The 18753-nt window shown below is 39.6% G+C and overlaps 1 protein-coding gene across 1 annotated transcript; it reads right to left on the bottom strand.

Annotated features, from left to right (window-relative positions):
- Window positions 1-316: 316 nt before the first annotated feature.
- On the bottom strand, window positions 317-13069 carry pmm1 (phosphomannomutase 1). Its single transcript, XM_080487116.1, has 8 exons — window positions 12625-13069; window positions 10839-10956; window positions 9503-9579; window positions 8724-8815; window positions 6969-7068; window positions 6429-6504; window positions 3635-3750; window positions 317-2240 (listed from the first exon to the last, which is right to left on the bottom strand). The coding sequence occupies exons 1-8, from the start codon at window positions 12706-12708 to the stop codon at window positions 2118-2120; spliced, it is 786 nt and encodes a 261-aa protein (XP_080343242.1). The 5' UTR covers window positions 12709-13069; the 3' UTR covers window positions 317-2117.
- Window positions 13070-18753: the final 5684 nt, after the last annotated feature.

Raw genomic sequence — 18753 nt, 5'->3', positions numbered from 1 at the left:
TGTACAGATCTCCATCTTTTATTGGAATCTTTTATTAAACTCAGGGTGCTCCAGCCGACCCAGAATGAAAATGAGTAAAATCAACATCCACCTTCAACGGGCCAAACACAAAGTCACACTCTCACCTGTTGGCAATTTGAAGTCAATGATCCGCTTAAAACGCATCATCTTGAGGAATACTGAGAGAAAACAGTATTTCCACAGACTTGAACCGGGAGTATTCTCACAATGAGGCGAGACAGCTAAACACTGCACCACTGCGCCTCCCTGCAGGGTGTCCAGGTTAGAAAGTCTTCACAAATCAATGCAACTGATTCAATTCTGTACAATTTTGAATGTACATGATTTAATTCATTTGTAGTTGTATAACTGTTATGTCATATTTTCAACAATAGATCAGACCTGAAAAATTATGTTCAAACAGTAGTAATCAGTGGTTTTACCCTTCACGTGTTCCTTTTTATGGGGATTTCATCTCAATAACTAAAAGGAAATCTAGTCAGCCTGGAAAAAAGAATCCACCTGACTGCCAATTTCTCCACTAAATTCCCCAGATATTCTTGAAGCTGGTCCTGATGACTGCTGAGAGTCTCCAACAGACTTTGTGTGATATCTAATATATGAATTTTAAGGCGACAAGTTTCATTTATAGAAGATCAGAGTGGATTTATTATAAGAATGATCAAATCTTGCAGACATGTGAGTTGGTCTATGTACAGGTGAAAAACAAAAGTCTTGAGATAACGCACATTATAAAGATGACGAATAAAGTGACAATCTGAGAGATTAAAATCCAGAGATAGATTGAGACATCGTGAGAGAAAGTCTGAGGGCCTCTAGTGGCTGGATGGAGAACTGCAAGGCTAGAGACCGAACTCATGCGCTCCAAACACTTCATGTCTGAAGACTTCAGAGCAGTTTTAATGCTTAAATGCAGCTGTAATCTGCATCATTGGGCTTATTAAGCTGAATGAGAGCAGAAACATAAATAAAGATTCACAAAAGAGCCCCACATTAATTCACAATCAATGTCAGTATTTTCCCAAAACACTCCAGACACAAATGTATTAAGATAATTATTGTGGAAAAAGTGCCCATAATATTGAAAACTTTTTTAAATCTTGTGTCTAGCCCTTTCTTTCTCTTCACCTGGAACCATAATTGTCTGATAAAACATTTTTTTTACATCAATTTACTGCATTTTCCAGTAAAATGGTGTCAAATCCAGAAATCTCCATGATAATATAGGCTCACACTGATGGGAGTGTCTTATTCACAGTGCAGTGAAGTATCGCCTTTATATTGAACTGTTTTTAATTAATATACACAATAAAAATTGTACTCCTAAAATTGTTTTACGGGGACTTCAAGTGGATGATGATTAAAAGCATTGAACAAAAACGGTTTGCTGCAAAAGCCAAGTCATATTTACAGAACAAAGTTTGGAGTGACTCAGCGGCTTCATTAACTGGATGAGATGGACGTGCCTCGACAGTAGTCATCAGCTTTAAATCAAAATGCTGCGAAATATTCAGCTACAACAATTGCACAACATGCTGAGGGAAAACATGAAGAAAAGCTCCTTTCTTTTTTAGCACCTTTGGAAGAAACAGTCACCATTTAGGCAGTCACACAGTAAAATCATGTTAAAAATATAAAAATATGAGGCATTAGTATATATGGAATGATTACCGTTTTTCTCGTCTCCAAAGAAAAATTAGGTGATTCGCTTCACCTTGAATTAAAAAAAACAACCCCTACCTCCTTCAGTGACAGAGACTAGAGCTACTGGTAAGAAAATATTAGTGCAAAACATCACTGAAAGGATCTTTCTCTTTCTCTACTGCTGAATCTCACATATCTGAATCACACATCACAGTACGTACACTTACAACACACGGCAGTTTGTCACACTGCAACTCTCATAGTCCCTTTTTGATAATAAAGAAAAGTGTAGTACTGAGCTGGTGTAGTCAGATCATCTGGTTGGATCCAGATCAGGGACGACAACTTTGTCAGTAGTGTTGCCGTTAAACTGGAGGCTGAAGACGGTGGCTTTAGTGCCAGTATACCACCACACGGGATTGTGGGTCAGGAGACGGAGGCAGTTCAGGACATCAGGACTCGCGCGGGGACGCGCCAAAGAAAATTTCCCGACAGAGTCTGGCCGTGTCCTCCGGGGAGTAGACGGTGAAGCCGATGGTCCGGGGGTCGTTGAAGATCTCGTAGTCGTTCCCTCCCTGAAGAGACATTGAGACAAGTTGCAAAAAATGAATAAAAAAACGGCACACGGAGCGGATCAAACCAACCCAACCTGTTCTCTGATTGAGACTAAAACAAACAGGAGATTTACAACAAGCTCATCTAATCTGTGACCTCTGAACTGAGCTTAGGAAAACACTGGCGTTTCAGCTGACTCAGCACTTCTGTTAAGGCTTCACAGGCGTGTTTACAGCCGTTTGCCCACACATCCGCAGACTCAAAAACACTTATTGCACTTTACCTCGCCACAATGGTACCTGTATAAACTACATGAAAAACAGACACACTGTGATTTTACTGTTATCTAAAATGCTTTCTTTTTTTTTTTTTTGGTTTCTTTAATGAAATCAATGAGCAAATCCTTTCAACAGCATCAAGTGTGCAATCATGTGTTTATGTGACATGACAATGTCATTTTACACAAATCACACAAACTGCAACTTAAAGTGTTTTGGATTAAAAAAATTTATAAAAAATAAACCAAAACAGAAAAATGGAAGAAAATGATTTTTTTTAAAGTAAATAACCAAATAAAAACAATTAAAATTACACCACAGGCGATACAAATTCAGGCAAAAAGCAGAAAAAAAACGACCCGAATGTATTTAATGCATATTCAGTCTTATGTCTATAAAAGTGGTAACTGACATCACAGCTCATTTCTCAACTATTCTTCATTTGATTCTTTGACATCAAAATATGAATCACGAATGAATTTAAATTAGAGTTTACAGTTAAAATATAGATTTATGTTTTAGTTTTTTCTGATTAAACCTTATATACAAGCAGAATACAAGCCGTCTTGAGGGGAATCTATAAAGTAAGTTGAGAGTAGGTTGAATATTAACATAAGCAAAAGTTAATACTGCAGCGGGCGAAGCACAAAACCAGGTCCTAAAATACATAAAACATCATTTAGAAACAAGAGTATTGCATTGATATAAAAAGATTTTCTTTTTTAAGTCAACAAGATAAACTTGTGACAAATGTTGATCTTGAAATGTATAAGCTGTATTAGACAAATTCATACTACTTCAATAGAACTTGGTCCAAAACAATATATATATACATACATATATATATATATATATATATATATGTACCCATTGACAACCATAATAACCCCTTTATAATGAATTGTAAGAGACCTTAGAGAATAAACATAAACATTAAAGCAAGAACGCATTATTTCTATAATAGTCAAACACATATGTCCTTGTATTTTCTTAGTTCATATAAACAGATTTATTAATATTTTCATGTCAATGCAATACACCTTCATTCCCTTTAATGAAACGATCCACTCCCCCATGTTTGTGTGTTTATTTTCAGCCACTCAGTAAAGTGTGTCGGTAAACAAACACAAACTCACATCCGAAGTCTCATTGCCAAAGAAGTAGATGGTGTCCAGGCCTTCCCTCTCCAGCAGCTCCAAACACAACCGCTTGTCCCAGCCCTCTGGGAAAATGTCAAAGCTGATGAGACCACCTAAGAGGTGACAAGGACGGGACCCTCGTTATTGTCATTAATCATGGACAGCCTGTACGCTGCGGGCTTGACGGGGAAAAACTTCACACAAGCTTTTTTTCCCCCCGACTCAGTCAACAACAAGACAAAGGAGCTGCAAACATGAAAACAAATCCAAAGACAAATTGCACATTTTTGTCCACTAGTGAGCAGTTTTGCTTCTCTATTGAATCCCGTGAGTGGGACGTGTGTGATCACAACCGCAGCTCACAAAGTATCATGACTGCAGCGCACATATTTACGATTCAGATCCACTTTTCATTATAGCGCCACTGTTTTTCTTTTTTTCTTTCTTTCTTTTAAAATGACAGAGGAGGTTGTGTGTTTTCAAGCAGCTCTGAGGAACGCAGTCACCCTCCAGCTGTGAAATGTGGCCTTTAGCTGCAGTCCTGCCTCTCGCCCTTCCCCCTCTTCCACCTTAAACTCTCCACAGTCTTGTTTCTGGTCGGAAGGTTTAACGGCGCCAGCTGATGAGCATCTGGCCAATCAGAGGGCTGCTTCCTTCACACGCCCCCCCCCGCACGCTTCCATCTTCGGAACAGAACACCTTCAAACTCGAACCGTAAACAGCTCCGACATCTTCCACCTCCCCCTCCCCCTCCCCCAGCTTGCAGGTTTCAACACCGGGAGACAATGAAAAGACATGCATGTGCAACAGTTATTGAACCGCACACAACTCAGCAGTAGAACCTTGTTTCTTCATCTCAGATTTAAAAACAAGACACGTTTCAAGAGGAGTGAATGAATCTAAAAACCAGGACACAAACCAGTCTGATCTGACGTTGTGTGCAGATTTCAATCTTTAACAAGCACATGATACGATATGCATCCAAATCTGCACTGAATTTGTAAATCAACAATAAAGTACATAAACAAATTGCAAAAAAAAGCGACAATCGATCCCTAAAATATTGACAAAAATGAAAAGAAAAAGAAAAGATGATTGTCCTAGACTTTTGCCTGCAGGACTGGACATCTGTGGTTTCACACTTTAAATCATATGACTAATTGGATTTGGATTCTTCTTTGTTTCATGCACCAGCTATAGAAAATCCCCTCATTTACGCTTAAGCAGCATGTCATTTAAACTTGTTAAAACATGCATGACAGGAATGCATTTAATGCAACAGCATTAAAGTGAACAGCATCAAAATCAGATAAATATCTCACTGGATTCCTGTAAAAGATTGGCTGCTTATTATTGTTTTGAACAATTCTGCCTAAAAAAGTAGCTTCGGTATTACATCCTCTGCTTCTCTGAGAAAATCAACTGAGTGAGCTGACTCTTCCAGCTGTGTTTCATCAGCATAACTTACTTTTCCAGCCCGATCAGTTCAAACATGGCCGAGATGTTTTATTGCCATCAAATTCACAATGAGCTTATATTTTGCATGCAATCACGAAAAGCCCATCTTATAACATATATGTAGTTTATAGGCCCTCGGTGGTGTCGTGGTTAGCACTGTCACCTCCATGTGCATGCATCCTACGGATTGTGTGGGGTTTTCTATCTCTGTGTGAGGACCTGTCTCACACAGAGACAGGTTGTTTATATTCTATTGAGATTTTTGTTTTTTATAAATACATATAGGGAAAATCATCACATCTGGCTTTTATTTTCATTCCAAACATTAAAAAGCTGTGTTTTGACACAGCCTCATGCCAGACATCTCTAACTTGGGGGGGGAAAACAGGACCGTCAGTCTTGAGTGTTAACACACTTTAAGCGTCATCACATGAGAGTGTTGCGCCTCTCAGAGCACGTAGGCAAACATCAGGTCCCTGATTCGCCGTGTTTCCAGCCGAAAGACGGGAACTGAGTGTAATAGTTAACCAGCACCTCGAATATCCACCACCAGCTCCAAGATGCCCCACAGGGCTGGGACTTAGAACTAAAAAGAAAAAAAAAGAAAGAGTGAAAACAAACAGATACGCTGTGAAACTGGTTTGTCATGAAGTGTTGCTGCGGGAAGCTGAACAGCCGTGAACCTGCCGCCCGTGTCGAGACGACACGCAAACACAAGCAGATTTGACTTGTTTAACAGCTTTAATGTGGAAGAGCGGCGATGCTCAACTGGTGGGCCGAGACACAAAAGTAGGTCACCAGCCTTGTTTCTAGAGGGTCGGAGACTTTGACGTATAGGTGGAGTGAAAGATGAGCCAGAGTTTGTGTGTTAACAGATATAACTGAGAATATGACACGTGGATTTTAGCATATTGACGACTGAGGAGGACAAAAACATCCCCGTGGTTTGTGCATGTAAAAAGGTGAAGCTTCAAAACGGAAGTGGCCCGTGGACCGACACTTTAGAACTCAGAAGAGATCATGTTAAAAAAAACAGCATAAGTTACTGAACTTTTAATCAAAGTGCAGCTCATAAATAGGTGAAAAGGAAATATTTCCCTCGATACACCCCATTCTACTTGGTAAACTTGTTTTCCTTTCTGTCGGAAATCTGTAATATTCTCGTCAGACATTGCGGGTTGAAAGTTGGATATTCTTCCGGACCTGGATTGCCTCTTGTTACTGATCAGTGATGGTTGGCCTCTTAAAACAGACAAGATGGAAAAGAGACTGGGAGAGTGTGGTCATGACCGACGTGACGGTTGAAGTTTCCAGATCGTGACGATTCGTTTACCTTTCGTGAATCGAAGTCCTTTACCGGCAAACTCCACTTTCAGGGCCGCGACAAACTTCTCCCGGATCTTTTCTCTCTGTGGAACAAAGGAGTCAGTTTGTCAAAACTGCTGCAGCGTGACCAGCTGTCCCTCCGCTCCAGTAAATAAAGGATATCGAGGGGTTAAACTTCTCCTCCGCTGCTGCTTTCTGCTTCCTCTTCGTCTCCTGGCTCTGTGAGCCGTCATAGGAAAACAAGTTAAACTGTTCTGAGAGCTCAGGATTTGTCGATCTTTATCCGTCTGCTGAACTGAGCTTCTTTCATTACACATTCTGTGCGTCGTTTCTTCTCTCTTGAACTTTTCGACGTACTTGTTAATTATCTGTGTTTTTTTTTTGCTGTGGAGTTCACCAGTGAACATTCCATTAGATGACAACATTTAAAAAAAAAAAAAAGTCTTACCAGAGGTTAAAAGATTTAAAGCTTTGTTAAACACGAGTGACATCACCAGAGAAAAGCTTCCCTCAAATGAAATACAGCAACAACAACAAAAAAGCTTACTTTGTCGATTTCTGAGAATTCTATTCTCTCCGCTTGCGAGCAGCTGCGACCGATGGGAGAGATGTTGAGCATCCCATTCCTGAACTCGATGAACGTCCCCCTGCAGACGGAACGGGCAGAACAGTTAAAGCACATATTCCTGAAAGAAAACACCTAAAACATGGACTCATACCTGCAGAAATAGGAAGTTAAACATCCCTCTTAAGGAGCTCTTAGTCCCAAATGACACCCAGAAACACAGTTTCCTCGATTCAGATTTTCACCATTTTCTAGTTACGCTGCTTTAGATTTAGACTCCTGGAAGACCTTTATTGAGTTTCTTTCCTTTCTCACTCTCCATACTGAGACGTTTCACTTGTACGTGTCACATGTAAATAATCACAGTTTGACATGTGGCCAGAACAAAGTGGAGGCCTGAACTGGAAACCAGTGGAAGTCAACCTGCTCTGCTAGCCGGACCACAGTCCTCCATGCAGGCGACTGTAACGCATCCGTCTCGTCACTGAGCTCCGCCCTCAATCTCCTGCAGGCGATCAAACAGCCTCTTATGGACTCGTTTAACGCTACAAAAACAAGAGCGGGAACTTTAAGGAAGTTTGTCGTTCGGCTGCTCCCAGCAGATCCTGGTCTGGACGTTTGACTTAAGTTTGACGGCACTTTTTTGACTCAACCTTCAGCGGGATTCAGTCGCAGAAAGATCAGCCACCTCCGATGCTGCGAAGCTATTTTGGAGACTCGATCTGACGGTTTATTCCAAACACACATAAACACACCGAATCAAAGCAGAAACTCCGCAGATTGTGACAATATCAGGGTATTCCATCTTTGGAATCAAAAAGAAAACCTAAGTGCACAAAACCGGCTCAGTTCCAAAGGTGTAAAAGGCAGATCAAGACTCAACTCTTCAAACATTCATATTTTATTCTTACTGTATGTTTTTAAGAAGCAGTCAAATTCTACACTGAACATTTTTTTTTATATTGTTTTGACTCAATCTTTTTCTATTCATTTTAAATGTTCTTTTAAATGACCCTTTGAGTCTTTTTCTGTGAAATGTCCTTTATAAACATAATATCTCCTTCGAGCCATGACGTTCAATAACTACACTGCTCATTTAATAAGTGTTTTATATACTTTGTGTTCATAGCTACATCAACTTTTCTGTATCTTTTTAAAAAAAATTTTTTTATTTAAATTTGAAACAAAAGTACATTTTATTTAGTCGACTCATGCAGCCTGGTCATCCTGCTGTTAATCGACCTTGTCCATTTTTGATTTATTCGTGTCCTTGTTCACAGTTTGTCACCAGTCGCAAAGCTACTCCTGCTTTCACCACGTGTACTTTGAGTTATAAAGTACCCTGGCAGCTAGCACAATATTAAACACTGTAAAATATTGACAGCATTTGCATTTACAGGATTTCTTCTTGCTTTGGTCTCTGCACTGAGCTGGGGAAGACATCTTAGCCCCTTTTTCATAAGAACAGACGAAAAAAGCTTTACGTAAGGTGGTTTTATTAATTATTCTCTGGATTTTGTTGTTTTGTTCTGACATTTCTTGTAGTTTTCCTGTATGATTTATTGCTCTGAGTTGCTGTAAATGCTCTTTATGTTGCAGCCTTCTCAGCCAGCACACAGTTCCGACAATAGATTTGGAATCTAAATATAGTCTAAAGATGGTAACAAATATGAAACCGAGCTCAAAGATGAGTTTACACACATGCGTCGCTCTGAAACTGTTTGCTCCGTGTTTCACCTTTTCTTTGGCAGCTTGATGAGTCCCATGTAGCTGAGGCAGAAGTTGATCAGCTCCTGCAGCAGCTCCTCCCCGATCTGGTTCTGAATGGCCTGTCCAAGTAAAAAGCACCTTTGAGTGACTGAAATGATTTTCAAAAAGCGATTTGCCTCATTTAGATTATAATATTATTACAGCCTTGTGGGAAGGTTCAATGTCATCCTAACACTTTCTGATAATAAACATATTTGTGTATAAATTTGTTGTGGAAGACCTTTGTTCTATCATCCAATACATGTATAAATAAAACATTTTCCATCATGTTTTACTATAATCCCATAATCTCTGAACACGCAAACAATACGTTATGAGTGTGCCATTTCATATCTTTTGCAATAATGCTGGTATAAATGCTATAACAGCAGAAAGGTCTTACTATGGTGACTGGAAATTGTTAATGCTTTCATGTGGTGGTGTAGCAATAACAAGCGGAAAGAAAAGTTGCTCAACATGTAGTTATCACATTTACCAAACTAGAAGTTAAGGCAAAGGTTTACCTCTGTTATTAACTTTCTTTTTTACAGCACAAAGCAAATAGGAAAAATTCCAACTGAAACAATGTGCAGTTCTTTTCATTTTATTTCTTTATAAACTCTTTGCGAATGCAACATAGAGGAATTTTTCAAATCAGTTTTGAAGCCCCTACATTTTGACCCACTTAATTTTTGCATTGAATCAATCGCATTATTCCACGCGTGCCTATAATTACCGCATCTGTATCTTTCTCTGCGTCCACTTACGTGTTTGGAGAGGAGCTTCCCGTCTTTGTACTGCACGGTGCCATTCTCAGCAAACACGTAGTCGAACTTGTTTATCACTGCAGGAGACAGAGTGGACAGGTGGGCTGTGACTAACACATCTGTTCCTATGAAAAAACAAAACAACTCATACTAAATGTACAGAAAGTCCTTCGCTGAGGTGGCAAGAGAGCGGAAGGACATAATGGCCTGCTATATTTACCCAGCAGTAGATTACAGTGCATGTAACACTACCGGGGACAGTTTAATCAGCCTGAGCTTCTCACTGTCGCTGGAGGGGCTTCATGGTAAGAAACACTTTGCAACTTTAACTACAATGTGTAAGTATGTAAAATAAAAAAGTATCTTCCATTCATCCGTTACAGTGTTTTATCCAACTCGGGGCTGCCAGGCGCTGGAACCGATCCCAGATGATTGCGGTTGAAGGCAGGTCCATTGCAGTGTACACACAGACAGACAGACAATGAGTGTGAATGTGTGTGTGTGTGTGAGACATTCACACTCACGCTGACCTTTTAACCTAAAATCTATGAAGAGAGTGGGAGGAAACCGAAGTACCACTCACACATAGGAAAAACATGCATAATCCCAATCACACTAAAACAGAAGTCTGTTCTTGACGTGATCTGCTACATGATAATTTGCCTTCAACAGACAATATTTCACCTTTTCTATCACATTTCCAAACCATTCATTGACATTTCCCTTCACAAAGTCGCATCGACTGCAGCTTCAAACATCACAAAGTGTCCACTTTAGCACACTTGGCACGGAGATGAAAACCACATAGCTTTCTTGGCACGGCAACACATTCCACTGATGTAGTCTGCTGTTTGTTCACAGGCTGGTTATCAGCTTTGTCAATGCACTGGTTGCACGGTGTTTTGGCCGCAAATTGAGAAACTGTTGTGATCTCACAGGAGCACGTCAGCCAGGTGACGTTCAGTGAGGGTGTTGGGGGAAATAACTTAAAGGTGGTTGTGACTAGTTTAAAACAACAAGTTATGAATGGGCAATTCAAGAGCCAGCCTGATTCACTCCAGTACAGTAAAAACAAGGAAGCAAAAGAAGAATATAAGAAGAAAATTCCCGTTAAGGTTCACTCTCCTGACCCCAGACCTGTTAAATCAGGGGTGACCTCCCTCGGTGAGAAAAGAAAAGTGATATTATAAAGGTGAGTTGACAAAAATGTGCTGAAGGATGCAGGAATCATGTTTCCAGTGACGGGTCAGCATGATTAGGACCACTGAGGCGGGATGGATTTCAAAGACCATTGAGGTGACAGCTATTTTCTGTGAGATCGCAGAGGTCTGCTCACCATCGTCACCCTCCCCGAGCTGCTCCGCGATCTTAGAGTAGTCCGACCCCCCCACGATGCCGATCTTCACCTTTCGTCGCAGAATCTGGAAGAATTCATCCAGCCGGGGGTCGATTTTCTGCGGACGACAGGAAAAAGTCACGCGGGGGGGAGAAGTTACTTCGTAGCGACCTATCAGAGAGACTCTCCTGTCTCAACACACACACACACACACAGACACAGACAAAGCATCATTATTGTCTCGTTGCAAACAGAGGAAACGCTCATGGCTGCAGGATTGCATCAGTGGTATTGGGACTGAGAGCGGTCCAAATTTCTAGCACATGTGAGAAAAAAGCTGCACACAAGGGAGACAAGATTATGTAACGACCGAAGAGTGAGCAGACTTTACACACAGCAAACCCAAATAAACCCACAAAACCATTTAGAGACCCGGTACAGACAGAAAACTCTCTCAAAAAGATCCAGAGTGTTTGTTAGACGTAGAGACGATGATAATGGGAGAAGCCTTGTTATCTGTGACGGAGCTCGGGTGGAGTCAGTGAATCTGAAGTGTATCCATGAGAGTACAGAGTTATCGAAAAGATGAACTGTATTAATGTTGTCATTTTATCTGTATGCAGTTGCTTTAGACACAATCAACTTGTTCCAACGTAAAATATCGACTTCTCCAATATAGACCAACTAATTTTTAAGGTATTTTATTAAATAATGAGAGAAATGTTCTCCTTTATCTTTTTTTTATTTTTTTTATTCCACATATTTAGGCATTTATTTGCACATTGAACTGGAGTCTCCTTACCGTGAATGATCTGCTTGACTACATCTTAATGCATGAGTAATTCAGATTCAGGAATCATTTACACGCTTACATAAGACTCAAAGTAAGAAATATGTCTGCTTCTTTTTTTCCCTCTCAAAGACAAGATGCAGTTTGCGGAACAATAACTAATCTACACTCACATGTTGAGGAATAGGTTATCTATAAACTTCATTGTGAGCTTATCAATGGCAAAACTTGGATTTTGTGTGTGTTTGTGCTGTCGCTTCAGAGCTGTTATCTTAGTTGGAATGTTTATATTTGAGTATTTTGAATGTACATATTCTATCTGAGTTCTACTCAAAGTCTATTTTATGCCTTTTTCTCTCGACTGATTCTGATTCTAAGTATGGCGCGTTACTTTATATCTTTTCATATTTGCTTCTTTACCTATATTCTTGTTTCATGAGACTTATCTGAAATGGATTGTCGTTTCCAGTATTTCTGATGCAACATTTTACTGAAATTTCAGTTATTTGACTGGAAAATAGACAAACATACTGGTGGGGATGTGGAGTTTAGCTTTTTTTAACATCGTGGAAGCTTTAAAATCTTACTTCTGAGAAGACCTTCCTCGTGATGTAACTGAGTTGACAGATTCACCATCTGTAAGACTGGGACTGCACTCACAAAGCAGTTACCTCAGGTGAACCCGAATGGAGAGGCATGAACTGTTGCCAAGCTCCAACTCCTGTTGATTGCAATTCAAACAATAAAGATGCATTTGGGGGGGGGGGGGGGGGGACAAAACCCTTAACATAATCTGTAAGTAAACAAGTCTCCAGACACCACCTGAGACACACACATTACAGCCCAGCATACCGGTCCTTCTGCAGCTCGATCTGGGGTAAACACTCAGAGGGGGGTCGGGTCACCCCTTGTGTATGAAAGAGTGAAAGAGTAGGACACAGTGTGCCTCTCTGGTAACATGGATGAAACGATGCCGGGATCGGGCTGAGCGCTCACCTCTCTGGGTAGTGTCAGTGTTCCGTCCACATCGAACAGACACAGGACGGTTCGCTCCGGCGGGAAGTCCTGCGATTTCTCCATTTCTTTCCCCACACAGAATGCAAAGTGTCCTTTCACGCGCCACTGTTGTGCAATCAAACACGTAAAAAAATAAATAATGGAATAGAAACATTCGCATGAGGTGAAAAAAATTAAAATCCAAATGCAGGAGATGAATTCAAATAAATAAATAAAAAGGTTTTAAAATAAGGTGGGCTATTTCTTCTCCTGCACGTTGACAGCTTCCTCTCTCTCGCCTCAGTGACACTCACACACTCACACACTCCACGCTCACACACACACACACACACACACACACACACACACACACACACACACACACACACACACACACACACACACGCTCACACACACACACAAACAGACACGGCGTGCTGTACGTGCAGACTTTCTTTTGCAGCGCCGCAGAGCAAAACAGCAGCCAATCAGAGGCAGCAGCGTCTGTCGTGACGTCACAAATAGGCGGGGAAACAGGCTATTTACATTCTGGTCACGTGACATTAGTTATCCAGATGGGAGGAGGGGCGACTGAGAGCCGGAAGTCAGCAAAGCGGTTGAGTTTTTAGCTTTTGTGAGAATATTCCACAGGTTTTTATTTTTAAAAAAAAAACCTACACACGGAGGACGGACATGAGAGTGCAAACCTGAGTAGGAAGAATTTAATGTCATTCTGGGAGAATATCCCTGGTTTACGTCTGGGCTGGTGGTTACTTGGAGTTTACATGTTCTCCCTGTGCATGTACGGGTTTTTGAGTTGAACTGAAAAGGGCCGACAACTGATTACGACAGAAACTACTTTATGTTGTATTCACTACAACTAAGAACCAACGACTTCTTTTGTTTCTTTCTTGGCTGTTTTGGCTCTTTAAGTATTACTCTTTTGTGATTGTTACTGTTAGTCCACTATATAATAACTATTAATTTACATGTTTTTTTTATTATTCCAGAGAGGTCCCTCGCTGCTGTGCAGGATTAAACATCCAGAGGTGGGCAACTCATTTTCCCAAAGGGCCACATGAAAAATTAGAACTACTATTGAGGGTTCAGGCAAAAGATGACTTGAGTTTTGTTTAATAAGAATGATCACTTTTATATTTTTACATGGTTTTTAAGAGTTACTGTTGCTGTGCGTCACTTTTTCTCAGAATCCCAGTCTTTGTCTGGAAATCACGATTACATTTTTTCCAAATTTTAAGTTTAGTAGTAAAATAATAACTATTTTTCTTCAACTGTCTTTTTTTTTTCACTTTAAAACTCCAGCCAAGATGCTGGATCCAACCAGTTGTGTAATAATGACCAATAACATGGAAAATTTTGACTATTTTAGATGTAATAAAGGAAATAAAAGCAGTCAAGTTTAATTCTATTCAGAATTTCCCAGTGACACCCTGAGGGCTGGTCTGCTTTAGTAACGACATCTTACGTCTGCAAAAACATAACTAGCCGTGTGTCTCATCCTCAACCCTTCAGTGACTTGATCTGACCTGAGTGACCACAGCGCGACCCGAGGTTCAGCAGGTCGGAAAGATTAGATCGAACAAACGGCAGGGAGTGAAATCAATGTTGAAATCAATCTTACGCATGCAGTGATCCAATAAACGAAGCCTGGACGGGAGTGATGTGCTTCGTTCTAAATGGATTTTCCTCTGAAAAATGAGTTGCAGCGTTGGGGTTTACAATATCCCCAAACCGTTGTGAAACGTAAGTCAAGAGAAGATAAGAACTTGTGTAACACTCAATGTTGAAAGCTGAAAAAAGATTACGTCCATCTGTTGACTAGACCGGAGGCAGCCTCGTTGAGGGAAGAGCACGGACTGATGAAGCCACATGGATTCATGATTCATTTTCTTCGAGATACAAAGGTCGATATGCATGGTCATATCTTTCAGTACTTTGGGTTCCGCCTAACAGTATCATATTTTCTAAAACTTCACCAGCAGTGTTGTTATATAACTGCTAAGTTGTTTTAGACTTTATAATAATGCTGCATTACTATAGTTTATCCACAAAAATCTGATATGATTCAGGTCAATATAGTTTTCTGGTATGAATGGTGATGGAGGAAGAATACCTGCAGGTTGAAGCCCTGCATGATAGTCTCCAGATTGTCTTTTTGGGCAAAACTCCCAGAGTGAGAGAGTGTTACTCCCTGTGGCTATAAAGAGACTCACTCAGAGCGGCACCTTTCACTAAACCAGTCTATTACTGAGACACTAAACAGAGGAAGTAGAACATTTATTTCAGGAAGGTGGAAAGCAGAAACCTGAGCCACAATCCGAGCATCTTTAAAGATGATGTACTGCATTAATTCTGTCTGACAGCATGAAGGATTAATCAGGTAAAAAAAATAGGGGTTGACGTTAAAAAAAAACCTTTTAATCGTGAGATCATGGGCAATAATAATGTTTTGCAACCAAACCTAACCTTATGCTTTCATTGTAATTAGCATAAAACTCACTTATTACTAGTGTTAGATGAACCTGTCAATCTTATATTGTATCTGTGTCATTATATGATTTGAGTTCAGTTCAAGTTATACTACTGTACATGAATGTAAGTAGTGTATACACTCAGATGGCTTTAATTGGTATTTGATGAGATTTTTTTCTACCATGTATTTTAATCTGCAGGTCTCATTTTCACTTAACCAAATCAGCCACCAGAGGGCAGGCAGGTACTCTGATGAGGTCTTATATTGTACTGGAGTATTTAAACTGCACTGGTGATCCAGAACAGATAAAACACGTGGGAAAGCATTGATGACTTTTCACTTCCACATAAAATCTCCTTGAAAACCTGCAAGTCAAAACATGGCAGTATAGCATGTGGTAATCCCAATACTGCATATAATGCTGTAATTCATGAAAAATACTGAATCTGTCAATGACACCAGAAGGGTTTTTCAAAATGAATTCAACTGAAGAGAAATCTTGGCTGACAAAAGGTATTTTAGAATAAATCTAAAAATATATAAACTCTATAAACGTTTTGTTAAAAACCCCTAGCAATGGAAATACAACATCATACGCAGAATACAGAAACAATGTTGAGGAATGGAATTACATAACTATTCAATATATTGAGCAATGAATTATCAAATCTATGTGACCAAAGCTATATGGGGTATTAAGAGAGTAAACAAACAAATAGTAAAGCCAGTCTTTAAACAGATACTGAGCTGCTCGGTTCAGAGTAAACATGGCACTGGGGTTGAAAGTCAGATAAAGAGTTATGTTAGAAATTTCAGAGGCGAATGATTACTCTGTTGTTAATTATTCCGTTTTTGGCCTCTGTCTGACTCCTTCCTTCGCCGTGTCAATCGCTAGTTCAGTAACAAGTCAGGCACGTTAAACGTTCTCCCAGTTCCGGGGGTCGTCGCTGATGTTGAGTCAGACAAACACACATTAACCTACATCTCTATCGCATGTATGCCATGTCACAAACGGGGTCACACTGCTTTGCGCTCGCACATTATCTCTTGTTTTCAAGCCCAGGTTCTCGCACGCATGATTTATGATTGCGGCAAAGAGATAAAACGCGATTTATGAAGCGTGATTTATGGTGCCGGTATTAAACATGTCACCTGTTGCAAAACTGCCCAATTCATCACACGTTACCACAGACGGAGGCTTTAGTTGCCTGGAGATGTCACCTTTTTTTTTTTTTTTTTTTTTTTTCCCTCAAATAATGAATGGCATGTTTTTATATTTTTGTCTTTTACTAGTTATCAGGATTTTGTTTTCACAGATTTAAAAAGGTAACACAAAATGTTGGTGTTGGTTGTCTGGCCTCGTCGTCCCTCCAGACTGGCTCTTGACACATTATGCAGATGAGTGAAAATGATGTAACAACAGTGACGTAACAGTAACTGTATTTAACTGGTATTTTTTAAATAATTTATTATTAAACAAGTAAAGTGTGTAACTTTAAGAAAACAGGTAAAAATGTTGCTTTACACAAGGGAAAAAGACAACAAAGTCAACAAAAACTAGAATCGGATGTTGCTAAAAGCCGTAAATAAAACATAAAAGAGAACATTAAAGCAATTGTAGCCTCCTTATATCCTCTACAGTTTTACCCTCCAGCAGCAAACCACATCTCTGGCTCTTGACACTTTCCCTTTGGATGTTTTCGCCTTTATATCTTTTTGAAACATTGCGAGATACGTTTCTGTCTTAGATATTCGGGGTTTTGAATTGGGTATGGGATTTTGTTTGAGTGGCCACTACAGGAAGTGAAGCTGCATGTGACACCGTGGCAGGAAAAGGTAAGATTGAAACAACTTTTTACATTTTTGAATAATTACAACTCTATAAGAAATATGTGGGGATGCACAGACAAGTACAGAGGCAAATATGTTTATTTTTATTTGTCATCTAAAATTGTGTTTTTTCGCTGGTAGAAGACCCGAGCTGGAGAATGACACAGACGTCACCCAACAAGGGTGAAAGGTTGGTAATTTATTTATTTTTTATATACTGTATACTGTATCTATAGGTAGTTACCATCTGTGACCACAAAGTGTTGCTGTATGACACCAAAGCACCACGAAAATCTCCATTACTTTCCTATTGAACCAATAATTAAAACTAAATGTCACTAAAAGATAAAGGTACAAAATGTTCTCTTCTTGATCCAGTTTTTGAAAGATACGACTTATACTCAGGTGCGACTTGTAGTCCAGAATTTCCGGTAATGTGTAGATGTGGAAATAGAACGGAAAATCTATACTCAAGTACAACTACTATATATATATATATATGTATATATATATATACTGGAGCTCATTCCAGCTAACAATGGGCGACAGTGAGGTACAACTTGAACAAGTAAAAGTATTAGTTACTTTTCAACCACATGTAATAGCAAGTGTTCAACTCACTTGTATAAGATATTTAACTTCCAAGCACATTTCTGAGACCGACAAAGTATATTAAAACATATAATGAACATTGGTAAACAAGCATTGACGTAAAGCAGGAATTTTGTTAAAACCCTTTTGGCATCAAAAATGTTATTGTTATCCACTACGCTTTATGTTTTCATTATGGGGGTTTTGTGGATCCTATTTAATCTTCCATTTTTTTCATTATCGCGTCGATATTTCATGGTTATTTTACAGATCCTTGAAAAACAGAAAATCTTATTAAATGTGCTAAAACAAAATGTTATTGTTATGGCTATCTATGATATCAGTAATCCACCTGTTATATCTGTTTTATTTTTCTTGCTTAACTGTCTCTCTTCTTTTCTATAGTGTTAGTAGTCCACATAATAAAGCTCCTGTTCGACCTGCCCTCTTATCTCACTCCGGGGACGTTGCTCCAGAGCCATGACTATTAACAACAAGTACCTCTAACAGCGTTCGGTCGCTCTCAAACAAGCAGGATGAGACGATAACACTAAGAGTTTTGTTCCTTTTAACATCACCGTTTCCTCCTCTTGATAATATTCCAGGTGTAAAAAGGTGGAGTAATGGTGCTAAATTACTGTGTGTCCCAAGCCACCGTCAGACGTGAGTGTTTGTTGAAGGTGTTTATGACTCCGTGAGCTGGTGTCCGGAGAAGAAGCAGTTTGATGTACAGGAAATATCAAGCACGGACCCTGATGTGTTTTCTTTTCTGTTTGCTCAATGAGGGCGCGGTGTAACACGGTGGTAGTGTTTACTGTGGACTGTCTTTATTAAAGGAGCGATAACAAAATAAGTTTGCTTTAATGATTCTATAAAAAAAAAAATAAAAAAAATCACATATGGCAGCAAGAAAACATCTAAATCTTTGCTTACATTGGTTCATAAATGCTTCTCTGTTACAACATACAGGTAGAAGAATATGATGCCGATTTGACCACGGCAAGACCAATAGGGAGCTTCTGGGTAAATATGACAGGGATCAATTATTATTATTATATTGGTTTGTGATTTCCTTCAGTCATGCTTGTTAATTTCAATTCATCATCTTCCCCATTGACACACAGAAGTTCCTGCTCTTTAGATTAGATTTAAACCATTTTAGTGACGTGAAAGAGATCCAACCATCGTCTTTCAAGCAGAAACTTTCTCGCAAA

This window comes from Lipophrys pholis, assembly GCF_963383615.2.
Source record: "Lipophrys pholis genome assembly, chromosome: 19".
NCBI classification, from domain to species: Eukaryota; Metazoa; Chordata; class Actinopteri; order Blenniiformes; family Blenniidae; genus Lipophrys; species Lipophrys pholis.
This window is presented reverse-complemented; position numbering and strand designations above follow the sequence as displayed.

Excerpts from the sequence above, each read along its gene's own strand:
- pmm1 (XM_080487116.1), bottom strand. The coding sequence starts at position 12,708 with ATGGAGAAATCGCAGGACTTCCCGCCGGAGCGAACCGTCCTGTGTCTG. Across the intron at positions 10,957-12,624 it reads CACTGACACTACCCAGAGAG|AAAATCGACCCCCGGCTGGA; the intron begins GTGAGCGCTCAG and ends TGTCGTCCGCAG. Across the intron at positions 2,241-3,634 it reads TTGGCAATGAGACTTCGGAT|GGAGGGAACGACTACGAGAT; the intron begins GTGAGTTTGTGT and ends ATGTCTCTTCAG.